The 24305-nt window shown below is 43.0% G+C and overlaps 2 protein-coding genes across 8 annotated transcripts in view; one reads left to right on the top strand and one right to left on the bottom strand.

The window, feature by feature from the left end:
• The window catches only part of CMSS1 (cms1 ribosomal small subunit homolog), a 556569-nt gene that overhangs the window by 233438 nt on the left and 298826 nt on the right, over nucleotides 1-24305 (top strand). The window contains exons 1-2 of one of the 6 annotated variants that reach the window (XM_033940870.1): nucleotides 6320-6385; nucleotides 8535-8581. The exons of 4 other annotated variants lie outside the window; for them this stretch is intronic. Coding sequence is in view for 1 of the 2 variants with exons in the window: in XM_033940869.1 (XP_033796760.1) it covers nucleotides 6337-6385 (49 nt within the window). In the remaining variant the exon portion in view is untranslated. Of the gene's footprint in view, nucleotides 1-6319; nucleotides 6386-8534; nucleotides 8582-24305 lie in introns of those variants that run through there. One more of the 6 variants, XM_033940869.1, reaches the window with a different exon arrangement.
• The window catches only part of FILIP1L (filamin A interacting protein 1 like), a 410054-nt gene that overhangs the window by 152779 nt on the left and 232970 nt on the right, over nucleotides 1-24305 (bottom strand). The window lies entirely within an intron of this gene.

The following is a 24305-nucleotide window of genomic DNA, read 5'->3' on the forward strand; positions in this document are numbered from 1 at the left end:
CCTGACAGGTTTTGGCCAGTCCAGATTTTACCCATTGCATACAGAGACTTGTAGTTCTGATTTTCAAAGTGGATTCCCTAAGAGAAGCACTACTGCAACAGGGTAAACCCAGGGCTTGATTAATCCTATTAAGTGAATCGGGAGCCAGTTGGCAACCAGATTCAGCTAACACCTATTCATTGGTTGTGCTAGGTAAGTTACATTCAGATACAGGAAGTATTTTGTTGTCCCCAAAGGGCTTAGTATCTAAGGGGCAGATGCATAGAACTCTGCAGACCAATACAAAACACCAAGTCACAATGTGATTTTATTTTACCAGACGATGCACAACACAAGCAGCATGTAAATTATATATATGCTGTTTGTGTTGAGGATCGGCAGTAAAATGAGGAGTAACATGCCTAGCATCTACGTACAGGAGCTGAGCAGTAGGCCCAGTAGAGTGCAGTGCCGTGATTGTCAGAGCTCCAAACAAGATGCAGGTAGCAGCAAGGGCAAAAAGAAGTCCCTTCTAGCTGCAGCTGAAGCCTTCTGTTGCTAAGGTGAGTTCGGGAGTCTTCATGTTATAACATTTTATTGAAGGAATCAAGTAAATATACATTAATATAAAACAAATAGATATGCATTACGATTACATTCACAATTATGATATTTCCATACATATTTCTATCATTCCTCCAAAATATATATCCATATGGCCTGTTTCAATCCCCCCACATCTCCTATTTCCTTCCCCATCCCCCTTTCCCCTTCCCCTCCCCACCCATTTTTTTTTTTTAATTTCAAGGTGATTTTAGATGTGGCTGTTAGACGTGGGACACACACACATTTTAAACATGCATGTGGTCACAGAGACTTTAAAATCCTAGCAAAGTCCTGTCATGCTCTGCAGGTGTCTCTATTGTATTTTTCTTGTGATTTACCCTACAATAAATTACTTTCCACTATCAGTGGGGGGAGGGGGGCTGTTAGATGATATTTGCTGAGGTCCATAAGAGTCCAGGACCTTGGTACGGTTTTCTATGGTTTCTAGGCATGGGGTAAGGTGGGGATGGGAGGGAAAAAGAGAGAGTTATGTTTATATAAATATGGTTGATGGTTGTTTCCCTATGCTGGAATGGTTGTTTTCTTATGTATTGCTGCCTTTTACAATGTTTTGTTGTCTTTGATGGCTGTTATTTTGTTACCATCAATAAAAATTGTTTACACCTAAAATTCAAGCAAAACGCAATGCTACTGAGGCTCCAGACCTGCCAGAAAAGTGTGCATGCTAAAAGTTGAGTGTTTCTTGCTGTGCATTACACGGAGGGCTTATTTGAATACTAATAAGCTCCTTCTAATGTATTTGAATAGGATTCTTGGTAGCTGCTATTGCAATCAGTAAAAGCCACTGAGAAAAATTTGTGCATCAAACACTAAACTAGCTTGCAAAGTAGACTGGAAACAACTAGTCTTGCGTGCATGGTAAGCTTTTGAACATCTGCCCCTAAGTCTGTACCTGAAGCAAAAGAGGATAAAGCAATAGCATAGATATGGGTAGGCACAGGCCCACTCATTAATGACTCAGGCCTTCCCTTAAAACAGTTCAGCGGCAGCTGCCTCTCTCCCTCTTTGATCTCCACCTTCCCCGGTCTACCTCAAAACCTTCCCTAGCAGCAGCAGTGATGCATATCTGTTGTCTGCACTATCTCCACAGGCTTCCCTCTGCCTCATCCTGCTCTTGCTGATGTCACTTCCTGTTTCTTCTCTGGCAGAATACAACAAAAAGAAGCCTATAGGGCCAGCTCAGGCAGCTGATATGCATTGCTGCTGCCGTTGGTAAAGGTTCTTAGGTAGAATGTGAAAGGTGGAACTTAGAGAAGGGGGAGAGTTGCTGGATCATGGGTGATGGCAGATGCCATTTTGGGTGGGTGGAGGAGAGGGAGACAGATGCAGGACAAATATATTAAAATGACCTCATCAACATAAAAATGAGCATCCTGGATGATGCTCTAAACTTTTTGCCCAGTTTATACGGGAAATATTTTCTAGCAGGGTCTGAGCTGTTATAGCCTTACTTTCTTGTCAGTGCCTGAACACTGATTGGGTCAGGCACTGATAGGAAATTTGGGGTATATGTTAAGGAACTGGAACGATCTAAAGTACTGGTAAATATAAATTACTTTAGATCCAGAACAAAAAAATCTAAAGTCTAATATCAAAGTCGGAGCTGGCGTCAGAGTCGGATTTGAAGGTTTTGGTGTACTGCCTCCACAGTCCTATGATCCTTGGGGAATACCAGCAATCCCTGGCTGCTGTTGAGAGATGATTTGTACCCTGATTTTTTTAGGGAAAAAGATTTTCCCTCCTTTTGTACTACAAGTCTTGTGTTCTTGCTTTGATTTATATCCAGTATTTTGACAGCATTTTCATATCAGTTTTATCTCTGTAAAAATACATATCTTTTAATTTTGCAATTTTCCTGCTATTGTTGAAAGTTCTGAGTTGCAAGATGTGAAGTTGCACCATTGTTCCCTGGTTGGTCTCTTGATTAGGATGGTTTGGCTATTTATGCTGGTCTGTTCTCTCTCTAAATAATTTCAGAATGATTGAAGTACAGATTATTACAGTTTGGCAAGGCTATCTGCTGCTTTTAGCCAACTTTTTCTAAAACTATGTAAGACAATACAAAACATTTCCTTCAAATCACTGAAAATTATCTGGTGACCTTTATTCTTGCTCCTAGGTAATTTCTTTTAAAAGTACAGACAGATGATGGAACTAAAAGGACTATCAGTCACTAAGACCCCTTTATGGGGTAAGAACATAAGAACATAAGCAATGCCTCCGCTGGGTCAGACCTGAGGTCCATCATGCCCAGCAGTCCGCTCACGCGGCGGCCCAACAGGTCCAGGACCTGTGCAGTAATCCTCTATCTATACCCCTCTATCCCCTTTTCCAGCAGGAAATTGTCCAATCCTTTCTTGAACCCCAGTACGGTACTCAGCCCTATTACGCCCTCTGGAAGCGCAATCCAGGTGTCCACATGTTGGGTAAAAAGAACTTCCTAGCATTTGTTTTGAATCTGCCCCCTTTCAACTTTTCCGAATGCCCTCTTGTTCTTTTATTATTCGAAAGTTTGAAGATTCTGGATTTGGATCGATTGATCATGACTTCCAGTTCCTACTTAGAATTTAGGGGGTATCTAAAAACATATCTATTTGCCAAATACTTGGGTAACTAATTCTTCCATTCAGTTGTATATCTTATTTTTTGTAAACTGCATAGAACTTCACGGTCCTGCGGTATATAAGCTAATTGTTATGTTACTTGCATGTTTAGGGAAGGCACTATTGGAAGAAACACTTAGATTACTTGGAGACAGAGGCTCGTTTTCAAAACGCTTAGACACACAAAGTATGGTACTTCTGGTCGGTTTACAATACTAAATTTCAAACAAAAAAGATACGTGTCATTTCTGGTGCAAGGATATAGAAATCAGTATTCTAGGTCAGTGTTTCTAAACATGCAATACGTGAGCCGCTTGTGGGGGGTACATGACACGGGCTCTGCACATCTCCCAACTTCTTCTGCTGTCATGTATATATGGTGCCGGCGCTGTATGTCTCCCTTCTTTTTGCCGTCGCATATCTCCCACCTTCTTTGTCTTCTCTCCCCAGCCTCCCTCCCCCCCACCCCCCCCCCAGAAACAGCTTTAGTTTAGCTGGCAATTCCATCAGACAGCCTTGGGCCTTTCCTAGGCCAACCCACCTCCGACAAAAGAGGAAGCTGCATCATTGGAGGTGGGCCGGCCTAGCAAAGGCCCCGAAGCTGCCTGATGGAATCACCGGCTCAGCATTACCTCTCCTCTCCCTAGCGGCAGCTCACTGTGTGCTTTTAACTTCTCCACACAGCTGTCGCTAGTGTTAGTTTAGCCGCGGTTCCATCAGGTAGCCTCGGGGCCTTTGCTAGGTCGGACCACCTCCAACGAAAGCCAAAGATAGGTGCAGATTGGCATTATTCAATAACTTACTGCCTAACATTTGGGAACACATGGCCCACTGTGGTAATGTGACTCCATGGCTAGGGCTGGAACTCTTAGCAATACAGCCACACACAGAGGTTGCAAGTAACACAACAGCTTTATTAAATGCAAAGTAAGGACTTCTCAAGTCTGTTCTTTCTCTTAGGCTGGACACTCTCCATAAACAATCACTTAGAGCTTTACTGACTTTTGATCCCTGTCCCTGTTAGGCTCTACAGTTAAGTACACGCTACTTTCTCTCTTGCTTCAGGGTACCTGCAGCTAGTCCCAGACATGGCTTCCACATGTTCAACACAGTCACTTCTTAACTCCAAGGTTCTAAGGAAACATCGTAGCTCATTGAAGCCTGGCAAACATGGGTTAGTAATCTCTGCTGAGGGTCACTTCTCTTCTCTAAGCTCACCCCAGGTGCTGCAGCCAACTGAAAAACCCTGTGAGGACTTCTTGCCTTGGGGCTTCCCTGAACTATTCAGCCTCAGCACATTAAACAACTCCCTCCCTGAGCCCCTACCCCTTTTTACTAAGCTGTGCTAAGATGGGCTTAGCATGTCCTTCTGCAGTACTTTCCCACGTACAAAGCCAACTTTTAGTGCAGCCATCATTTCCATTTGTTGGATTTACAGCCATGTACAAACGTTAGCATTAGTATGCATCCATTTAAAAAAATTACCGTAGGAGCCTGTGCCGCCTCCTTTTTTTTTTTTTAATTCTTTATTCATTTTCAAAATTACATTAAGTGTTACATATATTCAATCATATTAACAATAAATATATCACTTACATGCTATCATTTGCACATTACATAAATTCTTATCCCTCACCCTTCCCTACCATATATTCCATTATAATATAAATATGTATTAATAAAATATCCCCACCCTACCCAATTAAACTAATAAATTTAAGGGAAACAAACTCAAGTACTCCGTACAATATTTTGTTAATGGTTTCCACACATCCTGAAATTTCTTGAAATATCTCTTTTGTAATGCAATAAATCTTTCCATTTTATAGATATGGCATAGAGAGTTACACCAAAAGTTGTAATTTAATCTTCTCCAATCCTTCCAATTATATGTGATTTGCTGAATGGCAACACCAGTCATTATAAGTAATAATCTATTCAAGAATGGTGAAAGCAATATGCAAATAAGTATTCACACTTACCTGATGTCAAGGGATGGAAGGGGAGAAATGGAAGTTCGAGTGATCGAGGCAGACAGCGTGCCAGACTTTAAGAATAAATGGGATACCCATGTGGGATCCCTACGAGGGTCAAGATAAGGAAATTGGGTCATTAGGGCATAGAAAGGGGGTGGGTAAGCAGAGTGGGCAGACTTGATGGGCTGTAGCCCTTTTCTGCCGTCATCTTCTATGCTTCTATGAGTGGGGCCTTCCATGGACCTTGTAGATAGGCCGGGCATTTTCCTGATGGGGGCTATCTGAAGACAGTTTGCCTGTGCCGCCTCCTATATAGAAGGTGCTAAGGGCTCGCACATTATGAATCCACTAACCAGTTAACGTGGTGGTAATGTCAGTGTGTTAGCTGATTAGCACATCCGTACTCATTCTCTGCCCCTGACATGCTGTCTCCCTCCAAATATTTAAAAAATAATTACTGTGTGTCTAGTGCATGCAGATAGCCTAGCACAACTTAGTAAAAGGGCCCCTAAAAATACAGCTTGGTAAAAAGATCCCTTTATGTTTTGTTACAGCAAGAAACTAATGGCCTCTTTTACAAAGCCACGCTAGCGGCTGCTCTGTGCTAACAGCCCCAAAGCCCATAGAGAATTAAAGGGCTTTGGGGCTGTTTCCACCCAACAGCTGCTAGCGTGGCTTTGTAAAAGAGGCAGTAAGCCATGTTTTATGTGACCCATTTTCTCTCTTATCTGTAAGGCAGCAAGATTTGCTGCTCTCCTCCACACATTTAAATACTGTCAAGGAAGTGGAAAGGGCAGAGGGTACCATGATTTACATCCCACATATGGTTTGATGCATGTGTTTTTTTAACACTGCTGTACTTGCACAGCAAAGCTCTATTTGTCAAAAGGGCAGTACGAGATAGCTGTCATTCACCGAGGGTGGGGGGGGGGAGATCACACTGCTTCCTTTGGGAGCTGACTCGGTGGCATAAATGCAATACCCTTTCAGGCACGCTGTACAATCAGGGACCATATGTCTCTTGCTGTAAATCACATTTGAATGTAGGGTTTGTTATGCTCTGTTTCCTAGAGACTGGTAATTTTGTGGTCTTTTTTTTTTTTTTTTAAACACAGGACTAATGGATCCATACTGGGCATTTAAACTTACAAATGAACTTTGTGGGTTTTTCACATGGACTCTTTTGGTGGCCTGCAAAAGGTATACAAGAGATTTTCTCTAATTATCTCTTTGGCTTGCCAATCTTTGCCTTGGGGGTGGGAAGCGGGAAGGATCTCTCTCTGAAATCCTGCATCCTGGGGGGAATGAAATCTTGTGCTTTCAGTGGTGGGTGGCAGCAGAGTGCCCTGGTGAAATTGCTGACGGGTAGAAGGGAAAAGATTGGCAAAATTCAACATTCTCAGGGAAGGGGAAATCTTGAAACTGTGGCTCTTCCAACCACCCAACATGATGCTGTCTTGCTTTTTCAAAACCCATGGGTCAGCACATCCAACCTATAATTTTTGAAACCGAGTGCAGTGCTGGCATTGTAGAAGGAGCAGCATGGTTGGAGGGTGGTCTTTATTTTGAGGGTTGTTGCTGAATCCTTGCAAGGTTACACACAGTTGCATATTCAGTGGGCAGCTGTAGCAAATACTCAACTCAACTAAACTAAAGCTTAACTTTGTATACCGAGTCATCATTCTGAGAAGGCTTGACTCGGTTTACAGCAATGAAATAAACAGGGAATGATTTACAAATGATAAATAGAAGATAATAGCAAAATTTCAAAAGAATTAATTTTCAAAATGTTTGGCAAGTAGAGTAGTTTTTAAAGATTTACAGAAAAATTGAAACGAACTGGAACTCCTTAAAAAAAAAAAGGGGGAGATCATTCCAGAGTTGAGAAAATTTAAAAACCAAACCAACTACCATAATGTAGCACAGGGGTGCTCACACTTTTTGGGCTTGCGAGCTACTTTTAAAATGACCAAGTCAAAATGATCTACCAACAATAAAATAAAAAAGTAAAAAAACCACAAAGCATACTGTACGCTGAGAAAATGTTAATTATCATTCCTATTCCGGGGTTTTTTCAAAGAGGTCAAGGCAGATGACTCTATGCACTGTCACCTCAGTAACAACCATACAAAAATAGACAAATATACCCCCCTCCCTTTTTACTAAACCACAATAGCAATTTTTAGCGCAGGGAGCTGCGCTAAATGCCCAGCGCTGCTCTCGACGCTCATAGACTCCCTGCGCTAAAAACCGCTATTGTGGTTTAGTAAAAAGGGGGCCATAGTGCAAAATATAGACAGCAGATATAAATTCAGACACATTTTGATCACTAAATTGAAAATAAAATCATTTTTCCTACCTTTGTTGTCTGGTGATTTCATGAGACTCTGGTTGCACTTTCTTCTTCTGACTGTGCATCCAATCTTTCTTCCCTTCTTTCAGCCCGTATGCTTCTTCTCCTCCAGGCCTCATTCCCTCCCCCAACTTTTTCTTCCTCTCTCCCTGCCCTTTCTTTCTCCCTGCCTCCCTTTCTTTTTTTCTGTTTCCTTTCTTTCTCCCTGCCCCCTTTCTTTCTTTCTCCCTGCCCTCCATCAAGCCACTGCTGCCACCATCAGGGAACAGGCCCCAAAGCCGCCGCTGCCGCCCCAAGCTCTCCCTGCTTCCCTGCATCGGTCCGACCAGCATTCCTCTCCCCAACGTCAATTCTGCCGTTGGAGAGGAAGTTCCGGCCCAGCCAGGCAGCGATTGGCTGGCCCGAACTTCCTCTCCGACGGCAGAATTGACGTCGGGGAGAGGAAGGCTGATCGGCTCGGTAGATCGCCAAGGCAAATTGAGTCTATCATGGAGCCCGGGATGGGCTCCGCGATCAACTCACTTTGCCTTGGTGATCTACCGGTCAATCGCGATCGACCTATTGGGCACCCCTGATGTAGCATATACAGGTTTACCCAAATTCTAATTGAAATGTCTTCAAACACTTCAAAATACTGCAGCAAGAATACTATACAATGCTAGATGGTACGAACAGGTAACACCACTTTTCAAACAACTATATTGGCTCCCAATTCGATACACTCATGTATTCCTAGTTATTTAGCCACTATGATCATCTCTTACTCACCAACTTGTACACTCCATTCTCTAATGGATAATAGACTTACCATTCCTCATCCTTCTAAAACCAAGTGGGAGACAACTAGACACTCAGAATTTTTTGCAATTGTTCTATTATTATGGAATTCTCTACCCTCTCATCTATGATTAGAACATTTATTTATCAAATTTTGTGCTGCTTTAAAAACTCATCTCTTTGAAAAAGAATTTACCGTATTCCTTTTTAACCTTCTAGTAACGGAAGTATTTGAGAGTTTGGCCTTGCAGCAGCTGGTTTTAAAGGTACTGTATATACTGTATGTCTCTTATATGATTGTATGACTCTTATCCTATTTTTAATTAATTCAATTTTTATTTTTAATTGTAAACCGTCTTGATTTGTGCTGCAACAAAAAGCAGTATATCAATACTAATAAATGATATATAAAAATAATTTAGAATTATAAAAAAATTAATGAAAACTGGTTTTGCATCTGTTGAGGATTATACTGTGCAATGGTCCCAGACAGTTTCTCATGCAAGAGGTAAGGAACTGGTGTGCATTACTCTCTGGAACCTCTTTCTGCCTTGAGTTGTACTGCGTTTGGGTGATCTCACTGGTCTTTTGTATAGAATTACATTAAGGGTGTCTTTCACGGCGGAGTTTTCCTTACGTACTTACAAAAATCCTGGATAGCCATAGAAGAGGTCAAATACACAAAGGTCTGGTATCCATTTCATTACTTCCAAGACACGTTCGCAGGCATATGTAATATATATACACCAGTGCCAGAAAACCAAAGGAAATGATTGCATTCAGATACAATGCACCATGTGACAATAGCATAGTGTACATTGAATTAAAACCGGCTGCTTGACTGCATATATACAGTAAATAAGCAGGTGGTGCTTATTTTGTAAGCATGCTATAGAAAGATTTGTGTCTCATCTACTAGGTTTGCAAAAATGCAGAAAATGTTTTCTTCAGCTGTTTTGAGACCAAGGAAGTCATTTTAGAAGCCTTGCACAGTAATTACACATGTAAATAGCAACATCTAAATGGAATGCACATGTAAATACAGATTTTTTTTCACTATTTACATGTATAATTGCCACAGGACACATAGATTCAAAAGGGGGAGTATTCTAGGTATGTTTTGGATGTCCCCAAATTATACATGTATTCCTCATCTTGCAAGGGATTACACATATATATTTCAAAAGTCTTCCATCAGCTTTTTGCACTTTGCCCAAGGCATACATAAGTGACAGCAAAATGCTAACTTCAGCCAGAGCTTTAAATAGAAATAAAGCCAAAGTTTAGAACTTTTCACACACTAAATGTTCAAATTTGCCTCTAGCAGCTTGTCTGCTTAGCTGGTTGCTGTTATTTGTGTAATTTTTGAAATATAGCTCTTGTACATGTAAGTGGTGGAAATCGGCATGTACATGGCACTGAGTGACACTGTTCTTTTTATAAACTTATATTTTTGTAAAATGTTTTTCCTGCTGACCATTTAGGGAACGTGTATTTCCCTTGGCCCTATATGTATTTTACAGTAGGTTTCATATTCATTAGGAAATTTGTATAATAGGTTTGAAATGATGAATGTCTCTATTTGACCATTCTATTTCTGGACTAGATGTCTTACATAAAATGGGGCTTCAAGAATGCGATTTTCAAACACCATTTACTGGGATATTTATCTGGTTTAAAGTACCGTAAATGCAAGATTTCACAACATACAAATTTTTAGCCACATGTGGCGCGGGGGGGGGGGGGGGAGATATTCTTCAGCATGTGATTATTTGGAGGGAAATAATGCATATGGATGACTTTTTCAACACTATGCACAGTATATGTCATACTTTCACTTTGAAAACTGGTAAAAGGACTGAAGTTTGAAAACTGCCCTGAAGGGGATCAAGATGGTGCTGTTACTGCTATATGATGAAGGCCTGATGTGAGACTCATCTGGATGAGTTAAACTTGCATATTCTGGTTATCTTTTGTGCATTTTCTGTGGCATAATAAAAAGGTAAAGACCAGAGAGCTTGCCTAGCAATCCTCAATCTTAAGAAGATAAGAGATGACTATATCAAAAAAATTTCTCTGCTTATCACCTGAGGCATTGGTTAGTTTTAGTGTTGGCTAACGACAGCCCATCTGAAGGATGAGATTATGTAGAGCCCTGATCATTCTATTCTCGTGCGTCCCTTTACATATTTTACTCCAGGGAAGATCTTGCCAGTGGCCTTGACTGGGAATGGGGTGATGGAGGACATGTCAGCTGGGCCTGTGCTAGAGATGACACCAATTAGGAATACAGTTATGCAGTCGAGGTTGTTATCCTCAATGGATACTGTGAGCAGTGAGTCGATGGTGTGGGAATTGATTGTGCCACATATGTTTAAAGAGGTAGAAGGGAGGCCCTGTTATAGCAGGTACGACTTCTGGAATTTTCAGTTTATTCTCCCTATGGTTATGTCCCAGCATATTACTCCAGAAAGTACAGTACTTATAATGCTGTAGCATCTCTAGAGCGATCCATTCCTTCAGTAGCTTTAATTAGTAATGATATCCATGCACAGATACAAGTGCAAGAATGTCAGCTGCATCCCCAGGAGGGCAGGGTTAAGAAGTTGGAACAATCTTTGGCACAGGTATTATCTTTATAGGCTAAATTGATTCGAGACAGAGGCATAATGTTGCAAAGAATGGAAAATTTGAAGAATGATCTGAAGTATTTGAATCTGTAGGTCTTGAACGTTCCAAATGTTCCTTTCTTCTCTCCAATAAGTCTTATTTGTATGAAATCTTAAAGGTGCCAGAGCATAGGTTATTCCCAGTCAGCAAAGATTTTTTTCATTCCTCTTAGGAAGAAAAGCAAAACTGCTATGCAGAATGCTAGGCTCAAACTGCCCGCAGTAAGGTTCTCCCTATCTGGTTTGTTAGAGACATTGGAAGTAGGGAAAGGAAATAGAACCACTTTACTGGTAATCTCTATTTTCTCACAAGATACACATTCTATCCTATTCTCTGATTTTGCTTTCAAAGTAGTAAAGCTTTGTTTATGTGACAGAGTTTGGCATCTTCAGATACATGGGAGCCAATGTTTGAATACAGAACTTTCTAGCACACATTACACTTCCCCTAATACAATAAAGAGAAAATAACCCCAAAGCACAGTGGATTGTGAATATAACTTAACAGACCATATCTAAATGTTATAAGCAGATAATATGGACATGGAGAAGATCTCATAAGCCAATAAAGCTATCTGAACCTCATGTATCCAAATCAGAAGCCTCACTAGTCATTCTCTTCACCAACCTGTGCGTATTCATAAGGACATAAAAATAGCCTTACTTGATCAGACCAATCATCCAGCCTAGTATCCCAACTTCATGAAAAAATATTTCCTCCTATTGGATTTAAAAGTATTACTCTGTAACTTCATCGAGTGTCCCTTAGTCTTTGTAAATCTTGATGCAGTAAAAATATTGATCCACTTGTACCTGTTCTACACCACTCAGGATTTTGTAGACTTCAACTGTATTTCCTCTCAGCCGTCTTTTTTCCAAGCTGAAGAGCCCTAACCTCTTTAGTCTTTCCTCATACAAGAGGAGTTCCATCTCCTTTAACATCTTGGCCGCTCTTCTTTGAATCTATCTTTTTTGAGATAAGGAGACCAAAATTGAACTCAATACTCAAAGTGAAGTCGCACCATGGAGCAATAGAGAGGCATTATAACATTCTTAGTCTTGTTTACCATCCCGTTTCTAATAATTCCTACCATCTTCTTTGATTTCTTGGCTGCCGCTGCATATTGGGCGGAAGGTTTCAGCGTATTGTCTATGATGACACTCAGATCTTTTTCTTGAGCGCTGACCCCCAAGGTGGACCCTAGCATCCGGTAACTATGATTTGGATTATTCTTCCCAATGTGCATCACTTTGCATTTGTCCACATTAAATCTCATCTGCCATTTGGATGCCCAATCTTCCAATTTCCTAAGATCTTCCTGCAGTTTTTCATAGTCCGAATGCGTTTTAACAACTTTGAACAGTTTAGTGTCATCTGCAGATTTAATCCCCACACTCGTAGTTCCAATTTCCAGATCATTTATAAATAAGTTAAATAGCACCGGTCCCGGTACAAATCCCTGTTGCACACCAAGAGAAAAAATGGCCATTTAAACCTACCCTTTTTTTTTCTGTCCAATAACCAATTCTTTATCCACAATTCAACATTGCCTCTTATCCCATGACTCTTTAATTTTCTCAAAAGCCTCTCATGAGGAATTTTGTCAAAAGCTTTATGGAAATCTAGATACATTATATCAATCGGCTCGATTTTATCCACATGTTAATTCACACCTTAAAATAAGTCAAGCAAATTGGTGAAGCAAGGCCTACATGTTCTACAATATTTTTTTTTTTTTAATTGTTTCCACTATTTTGTCCAGCACAGAGTTCAGGCTTACCAGTCTGTAATTCCCCGGATCTTCCCTGGAACCTTTTTTAAAAATCAGCATAAGATTGGCCACTCTCCAGTCTTCAGGTACTACAGCCAATTTTAGCAACAGATCATCAATTTCAGTACCCTGGGATGTATACCATCCGGTCCAGGTGATTTATCACTCTTTAACTTGTCAATTTGGCTTAGTATGTCTTCCAGGTTCACTGAGATTTTTCAATTCCTCTGCCTCGTCACCCTTGAAAACCATTTCCAGTTTAGAAAGATTTCTTACATCTTCTGTAAAGACCAAAGCAAAGAATTCATTCAGTCTCTCCGCTATGGCCTTATCCTCCCTGAGCGCCCCTTTTACTCCTTGATCATCCAATGGTCCCAGGGATTAATAAATCTTGTTCTTGGTTTTTATTTTGTTATTTATTTGTGATATGTTACCACCTTTTGTTTGATGTCAGTTTGTGATTGCCCATATCTGCCATCCCTGAGTTTACTCTAGGCACTTCTCTATTTTCTGAGACTGCTCCTGCCCCTTTTCCTATTCCCTGTTGCACTTTTGCCAGTAGTCGACATGATGATGTCACACATGTGCGTGGTGTCATCACATCGACGTCTGCGCATTTCCGGTTGCCCTCCAGTCGCAGTCCCGAGATTAGTGTGCCACAGCTTAAAAAGTTTGCAACACACTGAATTAGAACAAGAGTATAATGATCTGTAATGCAAATAGATTATCATGGTCACCAAGGGTTTGTTTTTGGATTTTTTTTTACTTAACTACCAGGTGTCCACTGGTAGTATCCGTGCATTTTAGATAAAATTTGTACCCACCAAATATTGATGGCTACATTCAGACCACAAAAAAATTATTATGAGAACTTCTCCCCGAGTGAAAAGATGCTTGCTTGAATTCCATACTGAAAATTTGTGATCCCCTCACCCCACTCCCAGAATGGCTATTTTTAGCACAATTTATACCTATTGCTTCTATCGCTACAATATCACCAAAATTTGCCCCTTCCTTTCTGAGCACACTACTCGGACCCTTGTTCACACACTCATAATTTCACGCTTAGATTACTGCAATCTATTTCTAACTGGTCTCCCGCAGTGCCCCCTCTCCCCACTGCAATCTGTGCAAAACTCTGCTGCATGACTCATCTTCTACCAACCTCGCTACACTCATGTCATCCCTCTCCTTAAATCACTTCACTGGCTCCTTATCCGCATACAGTTCAAGCTCCTATTGCTGACCTACAAGTATGTTCTTTCTGCTGCCCCTCAATATCTCTCCTCTCTTCTCTCTCCTTATACACCTCCCAGAGATCTCTGTTCCTCAGATAAGCTGCTCTTAGCTGTACCCTTCTCCTCCACTGCCAATTCCAGACTTTGTTACCTTCATGTAGCTGCCCCCATGCTGGAATAAATTGCCCAAGTTTGTCCGCCAAGCCCCTTCCCTTCCCTTGTTTAAAGCAGACTGAAAACCCAACTTCTTGATATAGCCTTCAATCCATAACCCTACTCCCCATTGCCAACCAACCCAGCCAGCAGATTAACCGTTCCTCTTAACTGTATCCATGACATCGTGTTTGCCTGTCTTGTCTGTTTAGATTGTAAGCTCTTTCGAGTAGGGACTGTCTTCTTTATGACTATGTACAGTGCTGCGTATGTCTGGTAGCACTATAGAATTAATAATAATAGTAGTAGTAGTCACATTTAAGGCAATTCTGTTTGCAATTCTGGTTGCCATATCTCAAAAAAGATATAGCAGAATTAGAAAAACTACAGAGAAGGGGAACAAAAATGATAAAAGGTATGTGATGATTTCCCTTTGAGGAATGGCTAGAGCAGCTAGGGCTCTTCAGCTTGGAGAAGAGACTGCTCAGTGATAATATGATGGAGGTCTATAAAATAATGAGTGAAGTGGAAAGGGTAGATGTGAATCGCTTGTTTACTCTTTCCAACAATACTTAGGACTAGGGAGCTTGTGAGGAAGCTACTAAGTAGTAGATTTAAAATAAACCAGAGAGAATATTTCTTCACACAACATGTAATTCAACTCTGGCATTCGCTGCCAGAAAATGTGGTGAAATCAGTTATATTAGCAGGGTTGTTGGTAGTTGGTGTCTGGCCGGCTGGTAGGCTGAAGATTTTCCACTCTGGTCATTTGGAGAAGTTTCTGAGGCAGAAAAATCATTTTCCTCCATTTAACTGCTGTTTAAAATTGCTGACAGGCATTGCACTGCAGAAGTGTGACTACCCTCCATTATTTCCTATGTGAACTTCGGGGATGGCTTCTGGATCGTTGTTAGTAATTTTTCACAGTTTCTGAGGGTAGGGTTCATGTCCCCCACCTCCTCAGACCCCAAATCTCTTTTTTTTTTCCAGGATTTTGGCATGAATTCGCTGTCGGCGGCCATCTTGGATTTTAAATCCATCTTTTTTTTCTAAGTTATATTTCTGTCTCAAAAACCCTCAGTTTGATTAAAAATCATTTGGGATGGACTCCCTAGCCCCTAATCTGTTGAATGTGAACAGTCCTGATTGGTGCCTGATCAGCAACCATATACTGCGTGCCATAGCACGCTGGGTGAGGGGGGCGGGAGCTTTGGACTTTACCTCCTCCGAGTACTCTTGGGCTGAGGAGCTGGCCTGGGTCTGTGCCTTTGGCAGAAAATCTCACCCAGAAGCCATCCTGGTATCTGGCGCAAAACACCTGCATTCCGAGTCTGAGGACTTTTTTAGCGTGGCGCAATGTGTGGCGGCGGCCAAAAAAGCAAACAGGATGCTGGGAATTATTAAAAAAGGGATGGTTAACAAGACTATTAATGTCATAATGCCCCTGTATCGCTCCATAGTGCAACCTCATTTGGAGTATTGTGTTCAATTCTGGTCTCCTTAACTCAAGAAAGATATAGTGGTGCTAGAAAAGGTTCAAAGAAGAGCGACCAAGATGGTAAAGGGGATGGAACTCATCTCATATGAGGAAAGACTAAAATGGTTAGGACTCTTCAGCTTGGAAAAGAGACGGCTGAGGGGAGATATGATTGAAGTCTACAAAATCCTGAGTGGAGTAAAACGGGTACAAGCGGATCGATTTTTTGTTCAGTCAAAAATTACAAAGACTAGCAACGATCCAGAAGCCATCCCCGAAGCTCATCTTCTGTTTTCCTCAGCAGCCCATGTGGCTAGAGTCAACATTGTTCAGGCAGATTTCCTCGGTCAACAGATCCTGGACCCAGAAGCATGGTCCCTCTCACAGAAGGCGTGCAGTCAGATCGTACAATGTTGGAGTCATCCCTAGATGGACTTGTTGGCTTCGACAGAAAACTCGAACACCAGGCGCTTTTTAATTTGATGAACAGCGAGGAAGCTAGGGCCGGATGCATTGGTTCAGCCATAGCCGGCTTACAAGCTCCTGTGTAATGTTCCATCTGTGACCTCTGGTTGATTGGATCTTCTACTGGATAGCAAAGCATCCTGGCCTGGTGATTCTAGTAGCTTCAGACTAGCCTCGTTGCCCATGGTATGCAGATTTCGTCCATCTTCCATGGGGCAGAAACTTTGGCTCTCTCTTCCTCGTTCTCAGTCAGGGGCTGGTGCCCATGGAGAACCCATGGCGCTTTGGTCTTACGGCATGGCTCTTGAGCTTTGATGAAGCGTGGTTTCTGGAATATAGTTATCTAGACTTTTTTGCTCTCGATGAAACCCTCTACTATGGCATCTTATGCCAAAGCCTGGAAGTCTTTCCAACAGTGGTATGCTAAGAATCACGTAGAGCCTGAGAGAGCTCCCTTTTCGGTGGTCCTGGTTTTTCTTCAGGCAGACCTAGAAACAGGTTTAGGAGTGGCCTCCTTCAAAGTTCAGGTTGTAGACCTTTCATGTTTTAGAGTGCACAGAGGCACTAGTTCGCTTACTGCTCATCCCGCTGTGTCCAGGTTTCTAGAAGGGGCACTTTGTTAGCAACCTCCCTTGCATCATCTTTTCCCTTCGTGGAATCTTAAATCGTCCTGCAGGGCCTTGGAGAGGCCCCATTTGAAGATGCTTCTCTTCTGGATCTGTCAGTCAAGACTGTCTTTCTAGTTGCCATTGTCTCGGCACAGCATTTTTCAGTGCTTCAGGTTCTTTCATGCATGGGCATCCTTTATACGTATTCTGGATGCAGGAGTTTTCTTCATACTGTACTTTCCTTCCATGACAACCAGGAAGTTCATTTGTCTGCTTTTCCTTCCGCAGGCTCAGAGCGAAAAGATCGGATCTTGCTCAAGTTGACTGTCAGGAGAGTCTTGCTCCACTGTTTGGAGAGGACTAATGATTTCCGGCTGTCTGATCACCTATTTGTCCTGACTGCTGCACCTCACTGTGGTCGGCTGACAGCTTGATGGATTTGACTGGCTATTTCTGTGACTTATATCGCCCGTGGCAAGCAGCCGCCAATTTCATTTAATGCACACTCAACTGGAAGTGTGGCTGTGTTGTGGGCAGAGTCTTGTACAATTCATCCTGATGAACTTTGCAGGGTGGCTACTTGGTCTTCTACATAGTAACATAGTAGATGACGGCAGATAAAGACCCGAATGGTCCATCCAGTCTGCCCAAACTGATTCAATTAAAAAAAAATTTTTTTTTAAATTCTTTTTCTTCTTAGCTATTTCTGGGCAAGAATCCAAAGCTTTACCCGGTACTGTGCTTGGGTTTCAACTGCCGAAATCTCTGTTAAGACTTACTACACCCTCCCAGCCATTGAAGCCCTCCCCAGCCCATCCTCCACCAAACGGCCATATACAGACACAGACCATGCAAGTCTGCCCAGTACTGGCCTTAGTTCAATATTTAATATTATTTTCTGATTCCAAATCCTCTGTGCTCATCCCACGCTTCTTTGAACTCAGTCACAGTTTTACTCTCCACCACCTCTCTCGGGAACGCATTCCAGGCATCCACTACCCTCTCCGTAAAGTAGAATTTCCTAACATTGCCCCTGAATCTACCACCCCTCAACCTCAAATTATGTCCTCTGGTTTTACCATTTTCCTTTCTCTGGAAAAGATTTTGTTCTACGTTAATACCCTTCAAGTATTTGAACATCTGAATCATATCTCCCCTGTCTCTCCTTTCCTCTAGGGTATACATATTCAGGGCTTCCAGTCTCTCCTCATACGTCTTCTGGCGCAAGCCTCCTATCATTTTCGTCGCCCTCCTCTGGACCGCCTCAAGTCTTCTTACGTCTTTCGCCAGATAACGGTCTCCAGTTTTACCGAATGGATGTGGCGGCTCGTTCTGATGCCGCTTTTTGTGACCTTGGTGTTGAGGGCAGGCTCTTCTGTCCCTCCCTAGATGTTACCATTGCTTTGGTACATCACCAAGCATATGGAATCCCGAAGGGACGTAACAGAATGGAAGATTAGGCTTATACCTTCGATAATCTTCTCTCTATTAGTCCCTGTAGGATTCCATATGATCCACCCTCTTTGTGTACATTCAGTTTTTTGGAATAGCCTTCTTCTTTCTGCCTTTTTTTATTATTAATCTTTATTCATTTTTAAAGCTCACAATAAGTGTAACATAATAAAATCATTTATACTTTAACATCACTTAATATATCATCAAATTCAAACTCTAATCAAATAATCCCCTCTCTTATATCCAACAGTTATTCATAAGCAAAAGAAATCATAAAATATTCCCACCCCACCCTGGACGTGTATGAACAAAAGGGAAAAAAATAATATTTATTCTATGCAATAATTTCAATGCTTCTTTCTGCCTTGATAATTCTCCTTATAGGCTTGAACGCTTGCCAGCCAGTTGACTGATCCTGTGGGCAGTTTTCTGTGAGTATGCGCATTACCGAAGACCTTTCTTGGGGTGCTCATTGTGATCGACGTATTGGGCACCCCTGACCTAGTGTATGGAATTCTATAGAGACTGAAAGAAGATTATCGATGGTATAAACCTAATCTCCCAATAAGAGTAGTTTTTATAGCATGGTGCCTAGGTTTGGAGGTGGAGAAGGTTCCTATTTGTACATAGACATTTGAATGTCATTAAAACTAGCACAAATCTCGCAGAAATCTTCGAAAAAACACACCTATGTACATGTTCACCTGCACAAGCTGAGAAATGGGAATCTAACACAGCACCAGTGTATATGTGTTTGGCGTAAGAATGTTCTGAGGTCGACTGTGGGTGGATGCACAGTTTATATGAACATAGTTGGAGGTTTTTGGATTTGAATGGGGAGGAAATTTTGTCAGTTAGATTTCCTTGTAAATATTTTCAAGACATCTGTTGTAAAATATTTCTAAACCATCTGTGATCTTAGATTCTGTTTGGACTCTTAAGAAATGAGTGTCTGATATCCAGTTGTATGATCAGGTGTGATTGAGGAGTGATAAAAGGTGCAGGGTTCTTGGTTGTGGGAATATATTTCTTATTTTCATTGTTTTATATGCACTTTGTTCTGAGGGGGGGGGTCCTTTCTCAAACTCTCTTTTCTTTTGGACTTTTATTTGGAGTATCCTGATGTTTTGTTTTCTTTCCTTTCTTTGTTAGTTTATTTCTGATGTATTGCTCTTCATTGCCATACCAAGCTGCACTTGATTGTCTATGGGCTCCTTTTACGAAGGCGCAGTAGCGTGCACTAAACCACTGGCCGCACTAGCCGCTACCGCCTCCTCTTGAGAAGGCGGTAGTTTTCCGGCTAGCGCGTGATTAAAAGTCACGCGTATTAAAGCCGCTACTGCGGCTTCGTAAAAGAAGCCCTATGTTGAATACAATAAAGTTTTTAAAAAATAATGAGAATTTCGTGATTAATGGCAAAATTTCTGATATGCTGGTTAATTTTTCGTCAGAAGATAATTTAGTTGTATTTGTAGTTTATACCATGAAGCAGGTAAAAATCATCACCGCAGCATGTACAGCAGTGGTCTCAAGCTCAAACCCTTTGCAGGGCCACATTTTGGATTTGTAGGTACTCGGAGGGACTCAGAAAAAAATAGTTAATGTCTTATTAAAGAAATGACAATTTTGCATGAGGTAAGAGTCTTTATAGTTTATAAATCTTTCCTTTTGGCTAAGTCTTAATAATAATATTGAAATTTAAAGCTAAAGATACATATGATCAAGAAACTGTTTTATTTTACTTTTGTGATTATGATAAACATACCGAGGGCCTCAAAACAGTACCTGGCGGGCCGCATGTGGCCCCCCAGGCCGCGAGTTTGAGACCACTGATGTACAGGGATCCAGAAACACCCCTCTGAAACTTGAAAGAAAATGTACAAGTGTTTGTATATTTTCTGAAAACTAATTAGGAAGAAGCATGTCTTCTTTTGACCTTAAAGTCTGATATGATAGATGTGCATTCATAAGCTTTCATAGGTTGCCATATTCTGCAGACAAGTTGTAGGTCATTTGGGTCTCTTATCATGTCATACAAATTCTGTGCTTTGCAGGACTATCCAGGCCTTGTTCTTGGGGGGAAAGGAGGGGCATAACAGGTCTAGTCTCTATGCAGATGAAACCTCTTCTTATTTGAATGGCTGGAGAGCCATTCTATATAATATTGTCTCCTGTGTTTTGAATCCTCACATTTAAGCGAATGGAACATTTCCATCAATCACCTGCAAGACTGAGAGAGCTTTCAGTTTCCTTCCTGTTCCACTCTCCCTTTCCTGAAGGATACTGGCAGCTGCATAACTTATTAACCTCCTAAAGTCTAGGTGCCAGGATTGCATGTCGGCATACTCTCAAATCATCTGGAATACTGGCCTGATCACACTAAGACAAATGGAAGGTTGATTTTTATTTGTAAGCCTGTGTCAGCGCAGACAAGATGTGGTTCGACAACTAGCATAATTTAGGAATTTGTTTTTTATGTTCATGAAGGTGAAGTATTACACAGTGCATACAGCCATTCTGAAGTTTCTCTTTCTATCTCTTCCAGTGCATTTCATCCCTCACTTTATGGTACCTTTCCCTTCTATGTTTCTATGTGAGTCCTTAAGCAGATTGCATGGTATTATTTTAAAGGAATTGTGCCTTCATGTGGTGTCTTTGTGGTTGGGATGTTAGAACTTGTCAAAGAACTAGCAATTGAATCACTTGAAAAACTTCTTGGAATTGAGACTACGCTCCTTTAGGGTATACCATATTTTCACGCAGATAACGCGCACCCGTGTAAAACGCGCACCCGGGTATAGCGCGCAGAAACCACGATTTTATGTACAAAAACTTTTGTATACCGCGCTCACGGGTATACCGCGCATGCTGCCCTACTGTCCTTTCGCCCGCCCCGACTCTCCCCTGGCCACCCCGACTCTCCTTTCACCCTCCCCGACTCTCCGTGCGCTGTCCCGACTCTCCGTTCACCCTCCCTGACTTTCCGTGCACTGCCCCCCCCCCCGCCCATGTGCCTCAGGCCGCACCCCCAGGTGGGACCTAAGGCTCCAGGGCCTATTCTGATTGGCCCACGCGCCTTAGGCCCCACCAGTAGGCGGAGCTTTGGGGCGGATGGGCCAATCCGGCCTCATTCCGTCGTTGGCTGCCTGCCGGACAGGCGGGTTTGGCTCCCGTCTGTCCGGCCAACTACCAAAGGTACGGGGAAGGGGGGTGGGGGTGTCGTGGGGGTCGGCCAGGGGGGTCGCGGGTCGGCTGAGGGGGCGGTCAGAGGTTCTTGGGGGGGGGGCGGTCGTTGGAGGGAGGGGGGTTTGCGTCGAGGGCAGGAGGGCCTGGGATCTCTCCTGCCCGTAATGTAGTGCGGGGTGGGGGTAGGGGGTCGCCGTGGCCAGGAGGGTTTGGGCTCCCTCCTGGCCCGATATTGTCGGGGAGTTGGGGAGTCAGCCGGGCAAGAGGGCTTGGGCTCCCTCTTGCTCCGATCGTGGGTGCGGGTGGGGGTGGGAGCGCGTGCGAGCGGTCGTTCGGGGTGGGGGTGCGAGCGGTCCTGCTGGGGGGGGTGAATCGGGCGTCGGGCGAGGTGGGAACTATGTAAAAAAATTTTTGTATACCGCGCTCACGCGTATAACGCGCGAGGGGTATGCGCGGTAGGTAAAAACGCGTATAACGCGCGCGTTATATGCGTGAAAATACGGTACTTCAAGTAGTCATAATTCTTCAAGCTGAAATCTAATGTATCACATTCCCTTGCTACAAGAAGACCTCCATTGCTACCTGATATAAGACCTGATATATCAAAGAACTAACTTATGCAATAAAGCGTAACATGCTGTAATAAAGACAAATGGTAAGCAATCATGCTAAAACAGTCTGAAAAAAGCATTACGTAGTGTGTACATGTTAAAATTAGTCGAGCCATTATACAGTTTTTAAGCTGCTGATGGCCCTGGGCAGATTTAAGCACAGATTTCAATGCCTGGCCATTTGGGCAGCAGCATTGAATATCCTGGTCAGCCACCTACCCAGAAGTTATGTGGGTACTGATTTAATATTCATTGTGAGCCCATGCATAGCTGAGTGGGCAAAGATAGGGCTTTCTTTTGTGCAGTTCTCACTGTCCACTTAGCTATGCAAGCACCAGTGTGAATATGACCAGTGCCGTCATAACTACTGGCTCCTCCTCGACTCTGTCCACAGACTACACTACACTAGCACTACTCAGGCAGTGCTGTGGCAGTCAGAAGCCAAATTTAATGGTACTGCCTGTCAGTTGCTAACCCACTCAGGCCTAGATTCTCAAAAAGTCGTGTTAAAAACTGTCGTAGCGATTATAGTAGCGATTTTTAAAAAGTGAGTCATTCTCCCAAAAACTCTCATGCAAATGAGGTTGGTGGAGAGTAGTGAAGATTCGCTAAATTTGCATGTGCCCATCACTTGTGATAGCAATGGGCACATGCTGAGAATAAGCGCAAAAAAACAAAACACCCAACAACAAATCAAGCCTCCGAAGTCAAGCAGCCCTCCACCCAACAGCAGGAGAGATGCCCACTTTCTCCCATTGCTAAGCAACATCCCCTTGGCAGTGAGAGAAATGCTTGCTCTCCCCCGCTGCAAACAAACCCCCCTCAGCAGTGGGAGGAATGCCCACTCTCTCCTGCCACCACGCAACCCCTCCCCATGCCTCCAACAACCCCCGCCCTCTCCCCCTTACCCTGCTTAGATGGCTGGCTGGAGGGATGCCTACTCCCTCCGGCCAGCAGGCCCGTCTCTTCAAAATTGGATGCACCAGGGAGGAGGCCTAAGACTCTGATTGGCCCAGGTTGATTAAGGCCCCTCCTGTGGGTGGGGCCTTAGGTGTCTACATTAATCAGAGCCTTAGGTTCCTTGCCAGTGCCTCCGGAGAGGGGCTTGAGACTCTGATTGGTCCAGGTTGTTTGAGGCCCCTCCAGGCTCAACCATCTGGAACTAGTTTAGCGACCTTGTTAAAGGTTTTGAGAATCTGGCCCTTAGTGTGGTTTAAGCCAGTGTTTCTCAGCACACAGTATGCATACCCTTGGGGGTTCGCAGACCGCTTGTTGGGGGAACGTGGCATAGCCACTGTGGAGAATATTCCCTGCCTGCCCATCCGTCGAAGCTGCACTGCTGATGCCGGGGATCCCTCCTTGCTGCCCGCCCCACCCACTGAAGCCGCTGCTCCCCTGCCTGCCCCCCACCTTTCCTCCATCCCTCCCAAAGCCAACTCACAGGGCTTCTCTCTGATGTCAGAGCTGATGTCAGAAGAAAGCCTTCGGATCAGTGGGGGGGGGGGGTGTAGGTGGGGGAGTTTCCCAGTTGCCTCCTTGTTGCACTCGCGCCTTCTGCCTTCAGTGGCTTGTTGGGGGGACGCGCAGCTGACAGCGGTTCACACACAGCACATAGCTGACCCAGAAATCTTCTCTCTGATGTCAGAGCTGACGTTGGAGGGAAGGCTTGTGGGTCAGCCACGTGCAGCATGTGAATCGCTGCCTGCGCATCCCCCCAACAAGCCAATGAAGGCAGATGGAGCGAGTGCGGCTTGAACAAGGGGATATAATCTTTCTGAGACAAAGGGCGAAAGGAAAAGGGAGGGAAGGAGAGCATTGGAGGGGCACAATTCTGGGACAATGGCTGGAAGGCGGGGAGGGGGCACAAACTCAACTCAGAAGGAAAGGAGGTGGCATGAACATGGGATACAGAAGGAAGGAAGGGGCACTTGGATCATAGAAGAGAGGGAATAGAAAGGGAGAATTGTTGGGCATGAATATGTGAGTGAGAGGGAAAGAGATGGTGGCACATGGGGAAAGGATGAAAGAGGAAAATTGGACAGAGAAAGAGAGAGAGGAGAGAGGTAGAGATGCATGGGGGGATGGGGGTAATGCTTTGCACCTCAGCCCTGCTGGGTATACTCCAATTGCCAGTGCAGGAATATTAAGCCTCTTTTTATTGTTGTTGTGCACCTTAATTCTTCTATGTAATTCCTATTTTGGCTAACCATATAATTTTTCGATTTTTGTTCTTGCATCTATATGAATTGTTAATTTCGCTTTCTGTGATATGACAGTTGAAAACCAATATTAAAAGAAAAAATATTTTTTAAAAACTCCTCAAGGTGCTCATATTGTATTATCATTGTATTTTTGG

This window comes from Geotrypetes seraphini, chromosome 4 (assembly GCF_902459505.1).
Source record: "Geotrypetes seraphini chromosome 4, aGeoSer1.1, whole genome shotgun sequence".
Classification (NCBI taxonomy): Eukaryota; Metazoa; Chordata; class Amphibia; order Gymnophiona; family Dermophiidae; genus Geotrypetes; species Geotrypetes seraphini.